At 37.3% G+C, this 23,766-nt stretch overlaps 5 protein-coding genes across 5 annotated transcripts; 2 read left to right on the top strand and 3 right to left on the bottom strand.

Annotated features, from left to right (window-relative positions):
* Window positions 1-1,490: 1,490 nt before the first annotated feature.
* On the bottom strand, window positions 1,491-2,373 carry N7537_011378 (uncharacterized protein; the record flags this gene model as incomplete). The annotated part of the gene is made up of 2 exons (XM_056902432.1): window positions 1,491-1,846; window positions 1,914-2,373. 2 exons carry the CDS (start codon window positions 2,371-2,373, stop codon window positions 1,491-1,493), a joined length of 816 nt encoding a protein of 271 aa, XP_056747719.1.
* Window positions 2,374-3,123: 750 nt separating this feature from the next.
* On the top strand, window positions 3,124-3,656 carry N7537_011377 (RING finger protein; the record flags this gene model as incomplete). Its single annotated transcript, XM_056902431.1, has 2 exons — window positions 3,124-3,333; window positions 3,384-3,656. Coding segments are annotated over 2 exons (483 nt in total), but the record flags the coding sequence as incomplete, so codon positions are not given.
* A 1,226-nt stretch (window positions 3,657-4,882) lies between these two features.
* Window positions 4,883-7,586, bottom strand: N7537_011376 (uncharacterized protein; the record flags this gene model as incomplete). The annotated part of the gene is made up of 5 exons (XM_056902430.1): window positions 4,883-6,045; window positions 6,101-6,492; window positions 6,586-6,908; window positions 6,968-7,217; window positions 7,273-7,586. The coding sequence occupies 5 exons, from the start codon at window positions 7,584-7,586 to the stop codon at window positions 4,883-4,885; spliced, it is 2,442 nt and encodes an 813-aa protein (XP_056747717.1).
* A 172-nt stretch (window positions 7,587-7,758) lies between these two features.
* N7537_011375 (uncharacterized protein) lies at window positions 7,759-7,977 on the top strand (the record flags this gene model as incomplete). The annotated part of the gene is made up of 1 exon (XM_056902429.1): window positions 7,759-7,977. The coding sequence occupies one exon, from the start codon at window positions 7,759-7,761 to the stop codon at window positions 7,975-7,977; it is 219 nt and encodes a 72-aa protein (XP_056747716.1).
* Window positions 7,978-17,891: 9,914 nt separating this feature from the next.
* N7537_011374 (uncharacterized protein) lies at window positions 17,892-18,505 on the bottom strand (the record flags this gene model as incomplete). The annotated part of the gene is made up of 2 exons (XM_056902428.1): window positions 17,892-18,008; window positions 18,365-18,505. Coding segments are annotated over 2 exons (258 nt in total), but the record flags the coding sequence as incomplete, so codon positions are not given.
* Between the last annotated feature and the right edge of the window lie 5,261 nt (window positions 18,506-23,766).

Here is a 23,766-nt window from a genome sequence, read left to right as displayed (position 1 = left end):
GGTTTTTCGGTAATTTGAAATACGACTGAGGCATTTCAGTTCCTGAAAGCCCTCCGGAATGAGGAATTAAATAGACACTTTCAGTCGATTTTCGATAGTGAGGATGACCGAATAACGGCCCTTGTGAAGCAGGTGCCTGGCGCGGATGGGTGTGTGAAGAAAGAGAAGGGAGGAAAATATAAGGACGGATAGTGTGAGGAAACAAGCACGAGGAAGGCGTATCTTGGGTGGGTGGGTGAGAAGTCGCACCTAACCCCCATCCCGGTGACATAAAATGCCCTGTGTGATGAAACACCCCCCAGGTACCTACACATTCGAAACCCGTCACTCCCAATCCACATATTCAATATTGCCGAGTGCAGCAGAAACAATAATTATTTAATTTCTTATTCGATACCTCTTTTCAAGCAAACATCACAAAGTGTTAGAGTGGCGGATTACAGGCCGATATGGACCACCTGGAAATCCATTGATTACTACCATGACACCAAGATCATCCACAAAAACGTCTGGCATGGATAGGAAAGAAAATGTTGTATCATATCGCCTACATAGTTATCTATATTAGTTTTTTATATCACTATAATTGGTTTTGTTGAAAAATATACCAATTTTGGTGGAACGCATGGCAGCAGAAAGGTACATAGAACAAAAGTACTGACAAGGGCAATACACGGGTAGTAAACAATCATGTAACTTAATGTATGAAATTACTATTTGTTGAACTCTCTTGTGCTTGTTTCTGAACTGGGGTATATAAAAGAAGGACAGATTAATTTGATGTTCATGGATAGTAGATAGTTCACTTGTGGCAGTTCAACAGGTCGGTTCAAGGCACGGTCCGACTTGAACACAGTTGGCGAAATCGTAGGGTTGGACTCGAACCTGGAGATGGTTCATGCTTTGGGAAACAGGTCAACGGAAAGCGGAACAGGAAATTTTCATTTTGAATTTCACAATATCATTGCTTACCTCGAAGAGTGTGATGGTCAGTATTGAACCTCCCTAGTGCTAAATAGGGGATTCCCTAATACGAACACTTTTCGCCAAGGCCAATTGCTACTCCAGGTTTGCTCCAGGTTTGCTCCAGGTTTGCTCCAGGTTTGCTCCAGGTTTGCTCCAGGTTTGCTCCAGGTTTGCTCCAGGTTTGCTCCAGGTTTGCTCCAGGTTGGCTCCAGGTTTGCTCCAGGTTTGCTCCAGGTTTGCTCCAGGTTGGCTCCAGGTTTGCTCCAGGTTTGCTCCAGGTTTGCTCCAGGTTTGCTCCAGGTGTGTTCTAGGTATGACGACTATTGTTATCAGTTGGTGCTAGGCTGGTTTTGCTTTTCATCTGCCTTAAAATCCTGACAGTTAGGCTTATAGCTTCGTAACAACTGCCATTTGAATGGTCTTCACAGCTTCGCCAGTTTGGTCTACTTCGCTGATCAAATCAATTTAACTTCTATTTCTCAAATGCATACCTGCCTTTGGCTATCTTTAGTGCAGTGATCAATTTACTGTTTCGCCAGTGGAAACTTGCTTGGCGGAAAGGACAGCCTAGATGTGGCTGGCGTGTTTTCAATAGTGCTGGGATCTTCAGCCCGCTCAGAAGCCTTGTTTGCCCTTGAGCATGGATTTTCACCTAGGTTAGATGTCTGACTCGGCTCCGAATCATTTTCGTAGTTCCCACTGTCTGAACGGTCTGAGGGCTCCATGGTAGATAACTTCCGCTTGGCTAATTCTTGCTGAAAATCACCCACGACAGACAGACTGCTAGAGACACAGTTCGCTTGTTCGGGTGCAGGTTCTGGTGCAGACACGGGTGCGGTCACGCAGGGTGTGCACGATAGTTGGGTATCAGGAACAGTTTCTACAATAAAAAAAAGTCAGACAATGAGAGGATGATGGCCTAATTTCAACGTGTTGTGTCAGCTTACCCGGTAGATCATCTCCTCGCATATCAGGAGAAATAGGGTCTAGGTGATTTGGCCCTGCAGGACACGGGATTATTCTCGCGGAGTGTGTCGATGGCACTGGCCCTGAGAAAGCCAGCGCGGAACTTCCACGATCCAACAGAATGTCACAGGCAGCTGGTATATCTGTTGTCATTGGGGGTCCGACATCTTTCGTCATTTCAGGCGGAGTGGGTCCATAGACATGATTGATCTCGAAGTCAAATATGTTCCACTCATGAGTTGTACCGGTCAGTGGCGGTGACTGTCCTAGGGGTACCTCACACGGTCCTGGACAGAAGCCGATCCCAGTGGGAAAAGACTGCTGGAGGTATCGTGGCACATGAGCTGGGGCGTGGTTGGGGGGCACGCTTTTTGCACTGGTAGAAAGCGGCGGGCAGCTTGGGCCATGGTAGAACTCGATTTGATCAAGATCCACCCTCATTTCCCAGAAAGTGATAAGACACAGCGGAGACACAGCGGAGGTAGAAACCAACAGATAATGAAGCAAGCTTGAATAAGAGTGCAGCGGTCACTGGGCTGGTGTGTCTACGTCCGTTCTGAATCATATCCAAAGAATGGGAAAAGGAGGTCAGTCATCCTTTTTAATACCCAGGCGCCGCCAGGGCATTACTAGCTGAGGAGTCATGCAGTATATCGCCTTGCGGACCCCACACAACCGAGAACTGCGACAGCACTGCCTCGTTGATACTATTCGCTGCTTGCGTCGGGCGATCACTTGAGAGTACTGGAAGTATCCTTGCTACATAAGATGGCGTTCCGGCGCCATGCTATTGATGTGCATCATGTGCGCAGTCAGTCACTGGCGTTGCTCGAATTCAGTGCAGGAACTTCAAAGACAGGAATAAGCAGGCCATGATCTCCTGAGCCGCAGTCGAGTAGGGAGATCCGGATAAATATAGGTATACACTGTCTGCCTCGTCGGGGCAGCACATGCAACGCTATCGCCTAGTTGCATCACTATCACGACTTGATGCCCAATCGTGTAATGTAGCTTGGAAGATTGCGATCGCACCAGTGTCCAATTATTTCCCGAGGCTGAGTCCGTCACCGTTGGATCTCAGGTATATAAAGGGCCTCCTTCCCCCAGCCGGTTGTATGCTCTGACATTCTCTTTTCCTCTTCCCAAGCTTGTATCGACTTTCCTGCCCTGAGAGCGGCGACAAAGATCACGATGGCAAGCCCCTCCGACACGATTATTATCACCGATGACGAGGAATTGCCAAGCCTCGAGCCAGGTAGCTCACGACCTCGGAGGGCCCCTCGCCGTGATTACAGTTATCGAGATTTTGAGAGTATGATCGTCGAATCAGTCGCTGATGAGACGGATACGATACCATCACGCAAACGCAAAAGAACCGAAACGAAAGAGCCGTCTACTTTGGTACCAGTTCCCTATAAGACCTTGTTCGTCCTTAACTAACAATGGACCAGGAAAACGCCTTTGAGGAGCTCCGGGGGGCGGTTAGCCATAAAGTGCAACGGCTACAAGAGAAAAATCGCATCCTTCGAGATGAACTTCGCCAGGAGAGGGAGAGGCACCAAAAGACGCAAGAGGAACTTTCCCAGCAAAGAGAAAAGCATATCTTAGAGTGCAAGATCTGTTATATGCAGCCAGATCGCTGGGTGCTCATTCTATGTGGACACATGGTGTGCAGGTCATGCGCAGGAAGACTTGGAACAATGGAGAAGTGTCCTATCTGCCGGGTACCAATCACGGGATATATCGGATGCCACCCTTTTGCAGGATAAAGCATATGTATCGTGTTGCAGGTCTAGTTCAATGACTGAAAGTCTATAATCAACGCACACCCAAGCTTGACGTCAAGTGATATCACCATGGCCATTGACTAGACGTATATCTTTTACGGACTCAACTACCAACTAGCAGCTGTTCTGCTTGCAGCCTCACCCCGGTGGTACTGCTCTCCCCTAGGCAACCATTGTGGCCGTTTTATCTCCACCCCAGTAGACCTATGACCCATATAGACCGTAGTCAGAAGACCGAGGACCCTTATGGTCACTAAGCCAGGGTGGCCGCCGGTTGACAGTGATAAAGCCCACCTAGACTAGGAGCCGTGGACGTACGTCCAAGGTGGACCTGCCTCCACGGCCGTCCGGTAATAGGCCTTGAGTCATATGTTCTAGATCACGGGGCCGAGAACTAAGGCCTTGTGGTCACAGCTCCTCAACCACGGACCCACATCTCCAGGCCTAGGACCTGTTTGGACATGATTCCACAGATTTATTACATACTTGGCTTCGTGTCACTCGATATATGTCTATCTTGGACAGCGAACCATACAGGCCAGGAGACGCTGTTTCTGGATCTTTAGGGGCCTCGAATCACCCCAAGGTAGGGTTACCAAAACACGGGTATCCAAGAATACAGTATCGGAAACGTCCAAGAAGAGGACCGGTTGCTGTGCCGGATGATTTGAAATTTACTCAAGGTTTTACCATTCCTAGCCCTCGTTGATACATATCGTACTCATTTTGGTTTCGTTGCGATTGAGAACAGCATGTTTTGTCATCTCCTTGGAAGCCAATCATCGACCTGATGTAGACTCTAGCTCGGGCCCCTGGACCTCAGGAACAAGATGTGGGGCTCCCGGGAACGCCGATCGAGTTCCCCGAAACTAACCACAGTTGATTAATAATAGAATGCAAAAAGACCACGATATTCCTTAAAATATTACACGAAAATCAGTGTTGAACTCATAAAGGCGGCCCCCGCAAGACTATTTGCGGTCATCAAATAGGTGCAGCAACGTGAAAGCACACCCTTTTCATTATTAGATATCTTGGCTACGAGTGGTCATCAATGCATTTCCTCAAAATCAATAATTGTGCGAGCGGATATTTGTATACTGTACACGCTTGACCTCGCTCTGTAGGACACATTTAACAGAGAAACAAGAAACATCGAATATTTAAGGAAGGGGTAGGCCAAGAGCTGGTAAAGGTAGGCAGGAGATAGTTCCATGCATTCTTTGCGCATGGTTCAGGAGTCCCGATTTTGACATCAGCTTTTCCCCGCAAATGTTGCACTCACAGTGCATGTCATTAGGGAACGGCTTGATATGTTTGTTGACGAAGTGTCGGCTGAGGGACCCGGGGTTCTTGTAAATTTTCAGGCGTTCGCGTTCTGGCAGTCTAGTATTACCAAGACAAATAAAGCAGATCGTTGGTCTCTCCCCTGGACATTTGACGCAAACAGAAGCGATCGCTTTAAGGAAAGTATCACCATTCTCATCTGAGGGGATAGACTTCTGCCTCTTAGGCAGAGCGGCAGCAGGTGGCATATCGGCAGCATCGGCGGTGCGTTTTTGCGGGGCCCGAGGCCGCGAGGGAGCACCCTCTTCCGCATCACAGACCGCAATGACTGCATTGATTGCAGCAATTCGACGCTCATATTCTTTCTCGACTGTTGTACCCGGCAGAGTCAGAACACTGTCGATAAGTGTCATATGCTGCGGTGTCATATAGCCGGTACGCTGCAACGCCCCCATAACTTCTTCGTCAACAACTTTTCCGGAAAGTTGCCGCTCACTGTCGATCACCGGCTGCTCATTTTTGTACCGCTCCAGATTTTCACGAATCAATCGGTGCTTTTGCCATCCCTTCTCATTTCGTAATTGCTTCACTGCGCGATCATACTGCTCATCTGCATGATCAAATTTCTGGCGTAACTTTTTGACACCTTTCTCTTTAGCCTTCCACCGCTTGCGGATTGTTCGGGAATGAGGGCCACTCTGCGGTGGGATATCGCCGAACTCCTGCTGTAATCCAGCGTGCGCTTCTTCATAGGTGAGCTTCTTAGCGTCTCGAATTCGCTTTCTCGCCTGTTTTCTATCTTCCAGGGTACGCACGCGGGGAATGTCTTTGATACAGCTCGAATCCTCAAGCCGATAGGGTCTGCGAGGATCAATCGATCGACTCATTGAGCAGGCAAACCGCATGAGCTGTTTCTGAGCGGGCATGCCCCGTACAATTGCCTGGGCATCTACGTGGATACCCACACTATAGTGCCGGACAAAAGTATCAATACTGGCGTGCTGCAGCATCACGTTCTGCAATTCATTCGATACGTCCGCTGGTAGAGAGGAACGCATTAGCCAAAAGTCATATATGCACAATGTGTCACTCACGACTATCGTTGAACGCTTTTGCTGCGCCGTATCGGAGACAATATGGCTTCGCGACTTCCGCGAAGCCGGTAATCTCACCACCTCGTTTCATTCTGTAACGCAGCCATGACCCGGTAAGTCCCTTTTCGAGTGCGATTCGAAGGCCATCCGCCTCTCGTACTGCTTGGCAAAACACATTCTGATCGAGAATTTCGTCCTTCAGCTTTAATTCCTGCTCACCAAGTCCATCTAGGATCCGAAGACGGTACAATTTCTCGGGACAGTCCATCACAGGGCCGTCTTTTGATAGACTTTTAAATGCGCCAATTCTAAATAGCATGCCTAGCAGGAAAACATGAGGACTAAGGACCAACGTGGGATCAAAGATGATCTCCGGAATCGGGAATGTGTTTCTGATTGGAAATGATAAGCAAAAGGGCGCTGAGAAGCATGTGACTGGAGGAAAGACAAGCATAAAAAATGGCTTAGTGAGGGGATATTCTTACGACTCTTTTTCACCAAGAAATGATTTTGTGAATTCAGGTCTCAAGTAGATGAAAAGTCGAGGACGTCCTCCATTTGGATCCCGAACCAGTGTCAACTTGAGATCCTGGAAGCGAAGTTTCAGTAGCGCCCCGGGACGGCTACCAGTGATGGCGGCCAGCTGGCAGAAAAGGAGGAGTTGTATCCGGTACCAGCCACAAGGAAAAGTCATCTCTGTCGTGGACAGGATCACTCGGGCAAACTCGGCCACATCCTCGACATACATGGTCGCTTTCGGTCGACCTTTGAGGGAAAGTTTCTTGTCCCTGGCAACTATCGCGAGGACCTATGGAACGTCAGTCGCGTACCATCCATGCCGATCTCGACACTCAATCGGGATCTCACATCGCGGATCTTAACTTGGATATCTTTGCTGAGCTCATGTCCAACCTCGGCCTTGTAGATCAGATGCCACCACTTCCAGAATAAGTCGAGCGAGCTTTTAGTCTTCACTCCTGGGGTGCGACGTCCATCCTTTCCACGTCGCTGGTCACACCGCCAGGAGAAGAGAGCCTTGAGGAAGCGTACCGTCTCCTCTGTATCAGAGAGCCAGGACAAACATTCCACCGGACCGCGCTTTGTGCCATTACAGAACCTAGAACAATCAGCGAACCCAGTAATAGAAGCGGGATGTTACAATGATGTCTCACCTATCCCAAAAATATTGCGTCTCATCCAATCTCTCCTGAGTTTTCGGGCTGTAGCGTTTCTGTCGGAGCTGGGAGACATCAAGAGACTCGGCCTCCTGGAGATAGTATTCTGGTGGAAGTTGCTTCTCTTCATCTTCTGAAGCCAGCTCATCTTCGGACTCATCTTCAGACTCGGATTCGGATTCGCTGCTTGAGTCGAAGACGCTAGGTGCGGTGGAGGAATCAGAGTCGGAAGCGTTGTTCGAGAAGATCTCGGGCAGGCGTGAGCTAGTGTCACTCTCATCATCAGATAGAGCAGGACACGGAGAAGGCATGGCAGCGGAACGCAGTGTGGGTTTGAAGAGGGGGAAAGAGCAGCGAAGACGAGTAGAAGCACGAGAGAATGGTCGACAGTGATATTATTTCACTTTGAGCAAGTCACTCGTTGGAAACCCAGAACTGGGGCTGGAGTTGCTGGGGAGCGAGGGAGGACTGTCGTTCGGGGCCATGGTGGTCGATATTTATGGAAACTCAGGGAAGCAGAACGGTGAACAGAGGAGCCATTTTTGGCTCCCCTCCGCCAGGAGGGTGACTGAGGGTGGACGAGGATGGGGCCCTGTGGCGGCTGCGGCACGAATGGACATCGGTCGATCAATGGGCCCAGGCACCAGGCACGGCCAACCCGAAGCACAGGTGGCAGTAAACGGGGTTGGCCGTGGGCTTTAGTGCACGTGACGCCAAGACCGATCACGGTGAGCGAGCGGCCTAAAACGGCGTCAAAAGCGGCCGTTTCTGGCCTCCCATTCACCGTGTCATCCTTAATTATAGTATAAGTATTTCTATTCTTATAGATTATTAGTTAATTAATATAATAAAACCCTATATATAGGCTAAAGAGATCTAGTCGCCTAGATAATAGAGAACTATATAAAAAGAATATAATTTCTCTCTCGTATTTACGCTAGTAGAATAGAAAAACTAGGTAGGGGAAAACTATACCTAGAGAGATCTATAATAAAGACTTCTACTATACTCTATAACTAATAGCCTTTTAGACCGTAATATATAACCCTAATAATACTATAGATAAAGTTAAAGCTACGCCTTTACTAGACGAGGAAGATTTCGACTAGGTCGAAGTACTCGATACCGATAGGGAAGTATTAGATAAAGTCGATATAGATAATAAGGACGACGAAGTATCTAATATAGTTAAAGTAGATAATATAGACGTAGAAGAATTAGATATAGTCGAGACGGATAATAAGGATAAGGAAGAATTAGATATAGTCGAGGTAGATAATACGGACGTAGAAGAATTAGATATAGTCGAGATAGATAATAAGGATAAGGAAGAATTAGATATAGTCGATATAGATAATAAAGATAAGGAAGAATTAGATACGGTCGAGACGGATAATAAGGATATTAGCATAATAGTATTATATAATATATATATATATAGGATATATATTATGGTATATATATGTTATTATGATGGGAAAGGAGCCTATATATATTTTACCGGTACTATCTAAGTGATCCTTAGATATATGATATATGGTAAACTATATTATGACTCACTATCATCTGCCATATATAGTGAGGTCATATTATGATATTTGCCATATACAGTGAAGTCATATTATAACATTATGAGATATTACATTATCTCATAATTGCCTCCTAACTAGCTATATAAGGAATCGAAATTCCTTGCTTAGCTAGTATATTATAATAATATAAGCATAACAACAATCAACTTGACTTCTACCTCTTACATTAATTCCTATTCTAGCTAAGTATAACCCTTTATATCTTATATAATATAATTATATAAGCTATAAAGATTACCTAATACCACTTCCCTACTAAAATATTATAACCTAATTATAGGCTATAATATTATATCTGCTAAAGTGCTAACAGGTTATGAGCCCGGCTTGCTACTTATTTCCTAAATAGGAAATATTCAGTCAACCGAGTTATTTCCGAACAATTACCGAAATAAGATCGAAGCCGAGATATCTCTAAATTATCTCCGAACGATCTCCGATATACTATAATTAGTATATTAATATACTATTTATAGTACTATATATTATATACTATTATTAGTATATAGTATTACGTCAATATACTATATATAGTATACTATATATAGTATATACTATATATAGTTATATTACTATACTATTATATATACTCTTTAGTATATATATAGTATTATATCTTATTATAGCCTCGCTAGATAAGATATTCCTTCCCTAGCTACGGGGATCTAACAATTATACTATATGGTCTATTAGGGTTAAGGCTGCCCTAATAAAAGAAGACCTATATACGCCTATAGAGGTTGCCTCTACTAGCGTAAAAAATAATAAAGCTATATCTATTTTAAAGCTTTATTATGAAGATAGACCTCTACTATATCTAAAAGATATAGAGAGTGCTTATAAAGCCTAGCTTCGTTTAGAAGCCCTATATAACCCTAAGGGTTTTACTACTAAGTATTTAACCCTAAAAGATTTCTTTAATACTACATTGAGTGAGTTTTATTCAATAGAAGAATATCTTAATAAGGTTAAAACCCTAGTAGATAACCTAAAAGGGAAAGGTATTAAACTACCTAATTAGGTAGTTATAGCCTAGGTTCTTAATAGTCTCAATACAGACTATGACGGGTTTATTCAAAATATAACCTAGTTATTACGAAATAACCCTAATACATATACTATTAAATCCCTATTCTCTAGCCTAATTGATAAAGCTAGGGGTAGAGAAGTATATACTACTAAGGGTAATTATTATACCAATATTATACTACTTAAGTATAATAACCGGTATAAAAAGTCATATAAAAATAGGCCCTTAAAAAGAAGATACTATTAGCATTATAAACTTACTACTTATAGTACTAAGACGTACTAGCTACTATTTCCTAATCTAGTACCTAAGGGATAGGTTCCGAAAGGTAAAAGGGCTAAAATAACTATAAAACCCCCGATTTCTACTACTAAGGAATCATATAAAGCTAGAAATGCTAAGCCTAAGACTAGCCCTAAGATTCCTAAAGAGCAAGAAATATAAGATTAGACTCTAATATAGTAGATACTCCTAAATCTACTAAAGATATAGATATATTATCTAATCTCTCTAATCTAGCAATTAGATCAGATTAAGAACTATATACTAGTATTAAAAACCAACCCTCTATAACGGCTAGTGATCAATTACTAGATATAGGAGATAAAGTAGAAGAGGTATATCCTCTCCTATTATATAGTACTATAGTATCAACTAAAGCACTACTAGATAATATAGGGTTAATCCCTATAAAAGAAAAAGTAGACTTTATTCTTAATAGTACTGCTACTATTAGTACTATATATAAATTAGAATACTTTTCCTATTACGAACCTACTACTACCTTGGTTAGGTAGGGTAAGGCTAATACTATTAAAGCAACCTATAAAGATAATATATATATAAAATCTAGTACTAGATATATATACTTATTAAGGAATGTTTATTATATACCTAATCTAGGTATTAACCTTATTAGTATATACTAATTAGAAGATCTAATAGCTCTATTTATAAGAAATAAAGCATATTTATATATACCTTTAAAGAAAATAGTTGCTATAGGCAATAAGAAAGATAGCCTATATTATATAAAAGCCACTATATTAAAAAGGAATATTAATACTACTATAACAACTACTAAGACTAATTACCTTAGTAAGCCAGTTAGTATTAATAGTTATATTCCTAAAGAAATTACTAATAATAGTATAGTTAATACTATTAAACAGTAGCATATTAGATTAGGGCATATAAATATATAGCCCTTAAAAGTTATCCTATTTAAAGCCCTAAGGATTAATATAACCCTAGATAATATTAAAGTATTCCTTAAAGAGAAATATAAGGTATATCTATTATCTAAGGATAATAGATATATATATAGGAAATTAGATAATCCTACTAAGTATAATATCTTAGATAGGATATATAGTGATTTAGGTAGACCTTTACTACCTACCTATAATAAATATAGGTATTATATCACTTTCCTAGATAAAAAATCTAGATATCTCTGGATTACCTTACTATTTTCTAAAGATAATACTTATAAAGCATTTAAGGATTTTAAGACCTTAATAGAGAATACTAAAAATAGGAAAATTAAGTAATTCTTTATTGATAAAGGTAGAGAGTATATTAATAAGCACTTCTAATTAGCCCTATCTAGATATAGTATTAACTATATAACTACTCCTAGTTATACTAAGGAATCAAACGGACTAATTAAAAGAATTAACCTTACCCTATTTAATAAGGTAAGAGCTATACTTATTCAATCTAAAAGCCCTAATTATCTATAGGGAGAAGTACTCTAGGCTATTACCTATATATATAATAGGACTCTATATAAGGCTTTAGGGTTTAAAACCCTATATAAATTATTAAATAGGAGAGAGCCTAATATAGCTAATATTAAAGCTTAGGGCTTATTAGTTTATTATTATATTAATAACTATTAAACTAAGCTATCTCCTAGAAAGGAGGAAGCTATATTAGTAGGTTATAGTAAATATAACTACTATAAATTATAGGACTATAATAGGTAAAAATACCTATAGTTAAGGGATATCACTATATATAAAAATAAATTTCTAGAGAAACTACCTAGAAATATAAATCCCTATAATAAAAGTCCTAAAAATAAGCTTATAAGCTCTAAAGAAACTAGTATAGATCCTAATAATAATAGTAATAAGGTAATAACTAGAGGAGATACCTCTAGAATTGCAGCTAACCCTAATTATAGGGTAGAAGTATAAATACCTATATTATATACTATAAAGGATACTATACTAACTAACTATATTAGCTCTATAGAGACTAATATAGATAGTAGGTTCCTACTAACTACCTCGCTATTATCTAAACCTAATAGCTATATAGAAGCTATAAATAGTCTAGAAAAGGACGAATAGCAAAGGGCTTACCTAGCTAAGGTTAAAGAATTAGAAAAATAAGGAACCTACGATATAATAGATATACTACCTAATATAACCCCTATTAGGGGTAGATAGGTTTTTAAAAAGAAACCTATAAATAGTCCTAATCCGGATAAGGACTATATTACTAATAGTAATAAGACTATTAGATATAAAGCTAGGTAGGTTATTTAGGGATTTCACTAAAAGCTAGGGGTTAATTTCCTAGAAACCTTTTCTATAATATATAGAACTAAGTTATAGTATCTAATATTAATAATAGCTATTAATAAAGGCTAGTACGTACTATAATATAATGTTAAAAATGCCTTTATATATACTAATATAGATACTAATATATATACTATCCTACCTATAGGAGTATATAATAATCCTAAAAAATACTACTATTTAAAGAAAGTATTATATAGTCTAAAACAAAGCCCTAGGCTTTAGTATAAATATCTATCTACTATTTTAGCTAAATTTAGCTTTAAGGTTTTTATATATAATAAAGGCATATATATAAACCCTAAGGACAAATATATACTAATATATCACGTTGATAATATATTAGTAATATATAAAGATTTAAGCTATATATATAATATAGTAGCTAAAATTAGCTACTATATAAAGATAGAAGAAATTAGTATAATATCAATATTCTTAGGTAATAGTATAATTATTAATTATAAGACTAAGATACTATATATAGACTAAAAGGGATATATAGAGAAACTATTAACTAAGTTCTCTATATATAATAATCCTAGCTATAAGTCTATTAAAATACCGGGTAAGCCGGGGCTAAAATTGAAGAAAAATACTACTAAAGTAAGCCCTAATAATATTAAAGAATATTAAAAACAAATAGGGTCTTTACTCTATTTAGCCCTTAAAACTAGGCTAGATATAACCTTTACTACTATATATTATACTAGATATATAAGTAATCCTAGTAAGGACTATTTTATAGCCCTTAATAGGATTTAGAAATATCTATTAGCCTATCCTAATATAGGATTAGTATATAATTGCTTAGGTAATAACCTATATATTAAAGGGTATTCTAATTTAGATTAGGGTAATAATTTAGACCTAAGAAAGTCTATATCTAGCTATATTTTTAGCCTAAGCCCTAGTATAGGGTTAAATAACCCTATAAGCTAGAATTCTTAACTATAAAAGACTATAGCCCTTAGTAGCTACGAAGTAGAATATATAGCTCTAAAAGAGGCTACTAAGGAAGCTATATATCTAGCTAATATATTTAATTTATTAAATATAGAGCTAGATCTAGGGTATACAAAAAGTATGCCTACTATCTTAGTTAATAGTAATTTAGCTAAGAAATTAGCTAAAAATCTAGAATTCTATAAGCGCTCTAAGTATATTAAAATTATATACTATTTTATAAGATAAGCTATATTAGAAGGAAAAGTAGTTATAAACTAGATACCTTCTAAATATATACTAGCTAACTTCTTAACAAAGAATATTAATAATGTCTTATATAAGGCCTTAATAGATCTAGCTAATCTAGATACTATATAAGGACCTACTATATATATATATATATACTATATACTAATAATCCTTATAACTATTATAAGGATTAAGGGGGTATATTAGTATAATAGTATTATATAATATATATATATATAGGATATATATTATAGTATATATATGTTATTATAATAGGAAAGGAGCCTATATATATTTTACCGGTACTATCTAAGTGATCCTTAGATATATAATATATAGTAAACTATATTATGACTCACTATCATCTACTATATATAGTGAGGTTATATTATAATATTTGCCATATATAGTGAAGTCATATTATAACATTATAAGATATTACATTATCTTATAATTGCCTCCTAACTAGCTATATAAGGAATCGAAATTCCTTGCTTAGCTAGTATATTATAATAATATAAGTATAATAACAATCAACTTGACTTCTACCTCTTACATTAATTCCTATTCTAGCTAAGTATAACCCTTTATATCTTATATAATATAATTATATAAGCTATAAAGATTACCTAATACCACTTCCCTACTAAAATATTATAACCTAATTATAGGCTATAATATTATATCTGCTAAAGTGCTAACAAATACTCTATCGGCCGGTACTATAAAAATATCCGTAAACTCCTAGTATTCCTCCGGAATCCTAGGTTTATCGCTAATTATATATAGCTTCTTATATTTGATTATTATATAGTCTTTTAACTCTTAGTCGGATATATCTAGTGATTATTCTATAGTATCTAGGGTAACGCCTATAACTAATACTCTAGTCCTTTTACTTTAGGACTACTTACTACGCTCGTTCTATTAGGTAGACTTTTATCGATAGGTCTTATACTCGTCGTATTCTTATATATACTTATACCTATCGAAGGTAATTCGTCCTAATTACTAATCGATATTCGGGTTATACTTCCTAAGCTATAGAATACCTAGAATAATATCGTAGTCTCCCGTTTCTAAGATATTAAACCGTATTAATTCTAGGTACCCGTAGATAGATATAGGCAATATAATAGTTTCCTCGCTAACTCCTCCTAAGAGTACTTCTCCGTCGAGTCTTACGACTAGTATTACTTATAATAGGGGTTTAGTTATAACTTATCGATCGTTTTTAAACCTTAGGTTTATAAAGTTATTAGTAGCTCCCGAGTCGATAAGAGTCTATACTATTCCTATTAGTAGGTTTATATATAGTTTAATATATATTCCTAATAGTATTACCGCTAGATATATTATTAGTCGATCCTTATAATCGTATATCTAGCGTCTATTATACTAAATTCCCTAGTATTCTCTCGTCTATTATAGCTTTTTTATCTACCGTAGTAGTCTTAGTTCGATACCGTAATCTAACTTTACTAACCTATAAATAGTATATATTTCGTCGTAGTATATAATACTAGCTATTTTGCTATATCCTAGATATCGCGTATATCCTTTATACGCGTAAGTAGAATTTTCGTAAGGGTATCCTACTAGGTCGTCGCCTTCCTTAATTATATTAATAAGGTACTAGTCTAGTCTACTAGGCTATATCTTTCCTTTAAGATATCCTATAAGCTCTTTAGCTTCTTTATTATCGTAATAGTTCGTAGGGCTTTCTATTAGTATCTCTAGGATAGTTTAATCTATTCTAGGAAGCGTATCTAGCGTTCTTAGATTACTATTAGCTCCGGGGATCGGGTTCTATATCTCCGCGGGCCCTATATCGTTAATCTTAAGACGATTAGGGTCCTAGGACTCCTTTGTTCCCGTAACTATAGTCTCTAGTCCTAGTAGGTCTTGCGATCGCCGATCGAGGTCCTCCCTAGCCTTAAGTCCTACTAGGTCCTAGATTAGTACCTAGGGCACGTATTATATCTACCCTTAACTTTCTATCGTATCCTAATCGATTTCTAGCTCGTCGGCTAACCCTTTAATATATAGGTTGCCTACTATTATCTTTTCTAGGCTTAGGTTAGTCTATTTTGCTAAGAGATCTTCTAAGAGTTCGTCCCTTAGGTCTATAGCGACTCGCCTTTTTTATCTAAGGCTATCGATAAGGGTCCCGACCTACCCTCCTAGGTCGCCCTATTACTCGTTAGGGTATATTTCCTCCTAGTATTCCTAACTAGCGCTTATTCCTTCGGCGCTAGTACCTATACTAGTAGTAGCCTTTCCCTCTTAGATCGCTCGTAGTACTTCGTGTATCGCCTATATATATTACTATTTTTCGTATAGTTTCTTCTATTTATATTCCCTCGCGTAGTGTCTTAGTTTCCCGTAGGTAAAGTAAAGGTTCTTATTATAACGTTCTTTTTGCTTATTATAAGTAGCGTCTAACTCTATTAACTTCGGGCTATATAGATCGTTATCCCGTAGTATCGCTCTATCGCGGCGTCTACTAAATCGGTTAAAGCTATATATCTTTCTACGCTTCTATAGTTCTATTTTATATTATTCCCTTCTTCGCTCGCTATTATAGTTATCGATCTTAATTGTAATCTTAATAAGTTAATCGAGCTCCTCTAGTTAATCTATTCGCGCGAGTTCGTCCTTAACGTCGGATTTTATTCCGGCTTCGAAGTAAGGAAGGTATACTCTATCTAGCCAATCTAAATAAGAGATAATTTATAAGAACTTAGAGGTATAGCTTAATATAGTTCTAGTTTATCGGATTTATTATAACTTTTTCTAGGCTATTCTTATAGCGTTAATATCTCTAAACGTATTTTCGAGGTATCGACGGAAGTTACGATACTCGCTAAAGATATTTATTATAGTATCCGACTATTCTTTAGGTTTCTTTCTATAATAGTTACGGATATAAGGTTCGAACTAATCCTATACTTAGCCGCGTAAGTAGGTTAATATAAAAATCACCTTACCGGCTTTATTAGGTATCTTAGCGCTATTTATATCGAGGTATATATCTATCTAAGTAAGGAATCCTCGAAGTTTAATTCGGTTTCCCTTAAAGAACTTAGCCTTAGGTAGTCGTAGTACCTAGATAGTACTAATAGGTACGGATACGTTAACTTAGGCCTTAATCTACTCGAGGTAGTTATCGATCTCGCTAAACTTAGTACCGCTTTACTTACCTAAGTTACTAAGCTAATCTATAACCTTTTTAAGGTTATACTTAAGTTCGTTAATCTTTCGCTTCTATTCTATAATAGTATTATCTCTCTCGATATTAGAGTCGGGGTCCTTTATAGGTAGAGTAACTTACTCCCGAATAGGCTTCTTCCTAGTACTAGCGTAAGATATATTGCTTATTATAACTCGAAACTTAATTCGAGACGGTCTTTAATATATTACGTACTAGCTAACTAGTCATAGTTAGGTTAGATAGGTTTAGGGTATACTTGCCTTAATACTCCTCGAATAGTCTAACGTCAATAATCGAGTCTTAACTAAGCTATTACCGCGTAGGGCCTTACTATAGCCTAAGTCCTTTTAAGCGATTAAGGAACTAATACTAGGTAGAGCGCCGAGTAGATCTATACCGGAGTATTAGTCTACTCGTAAGTATTATTAAGTTATAATTAAGTAAAGAGTTATAGTAATCTAAAAGGTAAATATAAGTAACAATATATAATTGAAGACGAAGAACTAAACTAGATATATAAATAAGTGTCCTTATATATCCCTAAGTTCTTCCTATATAGAATAGTAGATAGTAGAATAGTAGAATCGCCTTAGCGGATTCTACTGATCTACTCACTACCCTTCTACTACCTATATAATCACGTGATGCTAAGTAGTGGTTGTCTAGTACGTAGAGCAACCTATATAACGGAAATCCTCTGCGTGGTGGGTCCGCTCAGGGCGGATCATGCTCTTGCTTAGTGAGCTTGTACGTGATCTGCTGACAGGTCTGCTGGTTGGCTCTCGATGGCCCATTGGTGTACCTAGTGGGTCACTACTGATTGGTGACGGGTAGGTCCGTAACAGATAGGCGCGAACTAAGAAATATCCCGATAGTATATCCTCTTTTATTAGCATTTCTTCGACTAGGAGCTAGCCTTATAACGTAATTTAGTTAAATAGTGAACTTAAAGGGATAATATATTTCGACCTAGGAAGTAAGTCGTAATCTTAGACTATAATATTGCCTCTTTTTCCTTTAGCCGTACTAGTAACGTATTCTCGTCCGACGTATATATATATTTTAATAGGGGGATAACCGTTATATAGACTAGAGGTAGTATCGGGCTAGGATTAGGTACGAAAGTAAAGAAATATACCGGTTTTAGACTAGTATTAGACTCGACTATAAGGATAGTATTCCTATATAAACCCTAGATAGTACTAGAGCGATAAGATAAAATAGAAATAGAAGAGTCCGAAGGGTTAGAAAGTAGCCTAATTAAAGGTCTCCTTTTCTTCCTCTTTTAATACGGCTATACTATATTATAGAAGGTAGTATTCCTATCTTAGTAGTCGCCGGTACCTTAACCTAAGCGGAGTCGCTTCTTATATACTATTATAGCGGCCCTTATACTTATCCTAACGGCTCCTTACTTCTAGGACGGTAATAATATAACTATAGCTATCGATAGATAGCGTACTAGGGGTTTAGAACTTAGTATTATTCGAGCTCGAGAATATTTTAATATAAAGCGAGCCGTCGGCGGAGAGGACGGCCTAGATATAGCTAGCGTATTTTTAATAGTACTAGGATCTTTAGCCCGCTTAGAAGCCTTATTTACCCTTAAATATAGATTTTTATCTAGGTTAGATATCTAACTCGGCTCCGAATTATTTTTATAGTCCCTACTATCTAAATAGTCTAAGGGCTCTATAGTAGATAACTTCCGCTTAGCTAATTCTTACTAAAAATCACCTACTATAAATAGACTACTAGAGATATAGTTCGCTTATTTAGGTATAGGTTCTAGTATAGATACGGGTACGGTTATATAGGGTATATACGATAATTAGATATTAGGAATAGTATCTATAATAAAAAAAAGTTAGATAATAAGAGGATAATAACCGAATTTTAACGTATTATATTAGCTTATCTAGTAGATTATCTCCTCGTATATTAGGAGGAATAGGGTCTAGATAATTTAGCCCTATAAAATACGGGATTATTCTCGTAGAGTATATCGATAGTACTAGCTCTAAGAAAGCTAGCGCGGAACTTCTACGATCTAATAGAATATTATAAGTAGCTAGTATATCTATTATTACTAGGGGTCCGATATCTTTCGTTATTTTAGGCGGAGTAGGTCTATAGATATAATTAATCTCGAAGTTAAATATATTCTACTTATAAGTTATACCGGTTAGTAATAGTAACTATCCTAGGGGTACCTTATACGGTCCTAGATAGAAGCCGATCCTAGTAGGAAAAGACTACTAGAGGTATCGTAGTATATAAGCTAGGGTATAATTAAGGGGTACGCTTTTTATACTAGTAGAAAGCGGCGGGTAGCTTAAGCTATAGTAGAACTCGATTTAATTAAGATCTATCCTTATTTCTTAGAAAGTAGTAAGATATAGCGGAGATATAATAGAGGTAGAAACTAATAAATAATAAAGTAAGCTTAAATAAGAGTATAGCGGTTACTAGGCTAGTATATCTACGTCCGTTCTAAATTATATCTAAAGAATAGGAAAAGGAGGTTAGTTATCCTTTTTAATACCTAGGCGCCGTTAGGGTATTACTAGCTAAGGAGTTATATAGTATATCGCCTTATAGACCCTATATAACCGAGAACTATAATAGTACTACCTCGTTAATACTATTCGCTACTTATATTAGGCGATTACTTAAGAGTACTCCGGACTAATCTAGCTAACCGGCCTCGTTAAAGGGCGCCTTAGGTTTATAGTAGCTACTATATAATATTATAGCCTCTAAGATACCTTAGCTAACAATTAATAGATTAGGAAGATATTAATAAGAAAAAAATCCCTTAACCCGAGTAGTAGCCTATAATTCGCCGATCGTATAAGCCGATTATACGAGCTATTAATTTTATAGATATTTACGATATCTTAACTTAGCGTTAGAGCGCTTTAAGATATTTTTATAATTAGATAGAGAGCGAAAGCGGGCCTAGCGAGCGACTTACCGGCTATTTAATTAGGGATCGGCTAAAAGAGTAGAGATAGCTATTCTACAGCGTACTATATAGTATTCGTAAACCGAAGCCTAGGATAAAGAGCGGCTAGTAGTCCTCCTATATTCTACTTTAAATATCTAGTTATTAAGTAGACCGAGGGTAATATCTACTATAATTAAAATAGCGACCCTATATAGCGTATATTATAAAACTAAGAATATATTAAGCTATATAGAACTAGGAAATTAAGGGCGATCTAGGTAACTCGTACGACCCGTTCGAATTTCCGCGGGTAGGGAAGTAAGCTATATTTAGGACCTAGGGTTTTTAGCTAATAAAGGGCTATATTAGCTAACTAGGGAATAGCGACGGTAGAGTATAATAGAAAGGGAAGAGGGAAAGGGTATTAGAAAGAAGAGAATTATCGTCGAGCGACGTACCGCGGGTTATATAGATAGCGGATATCGCGAGACGGGCGGTACGAGACGGCAGATCCCGATCGGGGTTAGCGTAAAGCGCTAAACCCGTTATAGATAGGCTAAACCCGAAGTAGACGGAGACGATCCCTAATCGGGCGTCGATCCTACCGGCGCTAAACCCGAAGGAGGGGGGGGCCGAAATAGGCGGCGGGCTAGCAAATCGCAATTCTACTTATAGAAAATACTAGGTATATACTACTAACTTAAATATATATCAAACTATTATAGTATGATTTAATAAGTTAATAAAAATACTATATAACGTAATATATTTCGATCAAAAATTTATTCTTAGTCGTATTATATATATATTAGTTTCTTATATACTTAGATATTTTAGTAAAATTTATAGATATTGTAGATTAAAACCGCGATTTTATATAGAGTTAGCAAAATAGGTATAAATAACGGTTATTTATTATATAAAGTCAGCGAGTTATACGTCTATTTTAGGTAACTTTATATAATAGTAGGTATAATAGGCATGCCCGGGATAGGTATGCCTATAGGCCTTAGGCGTTATAGACGGGCACTCGAAAATCCAAATAGCCCACCGCCTACCGTGGACGGGCGATAGGCACCTCCTAGGTGCCTATAGACGGGCGATGTCGTAGTCTAAACCTAACTATAACTAGTTAGCTAGTACGTAATATATTAAAGACTATCTCGAATTAAGTTTTAAGTTACCGATAATATATCTTATATTAGTACCGGAAAGAAGCTAGTAGTTAAGTACGATAACCCTAACTCTAATAATAAACGAGATAACCGAATCGAAATACTAAAGGAATAGGTAACGACCTTATTAACTAGGCTATAAGAGTAGGAGAAGTATAACGCCTAGGTCGAGGACTACTTAGTATAGATATATACTTAGATTATTACTTCCGCCCTAGTTAGTACTATCTAGGGACCGATATTACCTAAAGCTAAGTACTTTAAAGGAAACCGAACTAAGCTTCGAGGGTTCCTTACTTAGATAGATATATATATCGACGTAAATAAGGTTAAGCTTCTATCCGAAGCTAGTAAGGTGATTTTTATATTAACCTACCTATATAGATAAATATAGAATTAGCTTAAGCTATATATCCGGGACTACTATAAGAAGGTACCTAAAGACTAATCTATAACGACTACCGAAATCTTTAATAGCTATAGTAGCTTCCGACGATACTTAGAAAGAACTTTCGGAGATATCGATACTACTTAAATAGCTAAACGAAAGCTATAGAAAATCAAATAAATAACTAACGTATTAATATACTCTTTAGAGTTCTAATAGATTATATCCTATTTAGACTTACCTAATCGAGCGTATATCTTATACTATAAGGTAGGACTTAAGTCTAATATAAAGGACGAATGAGCGTAAATCGATAGATTAGAAATCTTAGATTAACTTATTATAATTATAGTTAAGATCGATAATCGTATTAACGAATAACGATATAAGCGACGAGAAATAGACTAATAGAAGAAAGGTAAGACTTACGGATTTAACCGCTTTAAGAACGGGCGCCGATAATAGGTATCCTAAGACCCCGATCTATATAGCCTAAGGCTAATAAAGTTAGACGCTACTTAAGATAAGTAAAATAAGCGTCGCTAGAAGAATCTTTACTTTACCTATAGTAAACTAAGATACCGCGCGAGGGAATATAAATAGAAGAAACTATATAAGAAATAGTAATATATATAGGCGATATACGAAGTACTATAAGCGACCTAAGAGGGAGAAGCTACTACTAATATAGGTACTAGTACCGAAGGAATAAGCGCTAGTTAGGAATACTAGAAGGAAATATACCTTAACGAATAATAGGGCGATCTAAGAGGGTAGGTCGGGACCCTTATCGATAGCCTTAGATAAAAAAAGCGAGTCGCTATAGACCTAAAGGACGAACTCTTAGAAGATCTCTTAATAAGATAGACTAACCTAAGTCTAGAAGAGATATCGGCGGATAACCTATATATTAAAGGGTTAGCCGATAAGCTAGAACTCGATTATCTAGAAATCGATTAGGATATAATAGAAAGTTAAGGGTAGATATAGTATATACCCTAAATACTAATCTAGGACCTAATAGGACTAGAAACTATAGTTATAGGAATAAAGGAGTCCTAGGACTCTAAGTATCTTACGACTAATAATATAGGGCCCGCGGAGATATAGAACCCGATCCCTAGAGCTAATAGTAATCTAGGAACGCTAGATATACTTTATAGAATAGATTAAACTATCCTAGAGATACTAATAGAAAGCCCTATAAACTATTACGATAATAAAGAAGCTAAAGAGCTTATAGGATATCTCGAAGGAAAGATATAGCCTAGTAGACTAGACTAGTATCTTATTAATATAATTAAAAAAGGCGATAACCTAGTAGGATACCCTTATAAAAATTCTACTTACGTATATAAAAAATATACGCGATATCTAGGATATAGTAAGATAGCTAATATTATATACTATAACGAAACGTATACTATTTATAGGTTAGTAAAGTTAGATTATAGTATCGAACTAAGACTACTATAGTAGATAAAGAAGTTATAATAGATAAAAGAATACTAGGGAATCTAATATAATAGACGCTAGATATACGATTATAAGGATCGACTAATAATATATCTAGTAGTAATACTATTAGGAATATATATTAAATTATATATATACCTACTAATAAGAATAGTATAGACTCTTATCGACTTAGGAGCTACTAATAATTTTATAAATCTAAGATTTAAAGAAGATCGATAAGTTATAACTAAACCCCTATTATACGTAATACTAGTCGTAGGACTTAATAGAGAAGTACTCTTAGGAGGAGTTAGCGAGGAAACTATTATATTACCTATATCTATCTATAGATACCTAGAATTAATATAATTTAATATCTTAAAAACGAGAGACTATAATATTATTCTAGGTATTCTATAGCTTAGGAAGTATAACCTAAATATCGATTAGTAATCGGGACGAATTATCTTTAATAGATATAAATATATATAAGAATATAATAAGTATAAGATACGTCGATAGAAGTCTACCTAATAAAACGAGCGTAGTAAGTAGTCCCGAAGTAAGAGGACTAGAGTATTAGTTATAGGCGTCGCCTTAAATACTATAGAATAATTACTAAATATATCCGACTAAGAATTAAAGGACTATATAATAATTAAATATAAGAAGCTATATATAACTAGCGATATACCTAGGATTCCGGAAGAATACTAGAAGTTTATAGATATTTTTATAGTACTAGCTAATAGAGTATTACTAAAATATAGATCTTTTAATTATAAGATTAATATAATAGAAGATACTAAATTAACTTTTATATCTATCTATTAGCTATTATAAAAGGAGTCCGATATACTTAAGGAATATATTAAGGAGAATCTATTAAAGAG

The sequence above is a fragment of the Penicillium hordei genome (assembly GCF_028827395.1).
Source record: "Penicillium hordei strain IBT 12815 chromosome Unknown utg000006l_segment0_segment0, whole genome shotgun sequence".
NCBI lineage: Eukaryota > Fungi > Ascomycota > Eurotiomycetes > Eurotiales > Aspergillaceae > Penicillium > Penicillium hordei.
The sequence above is the reverse complement of the archived record's forward strand: the minus strand, read 5'-3'. Positions and strand labels throughout refer to the sequence as shown.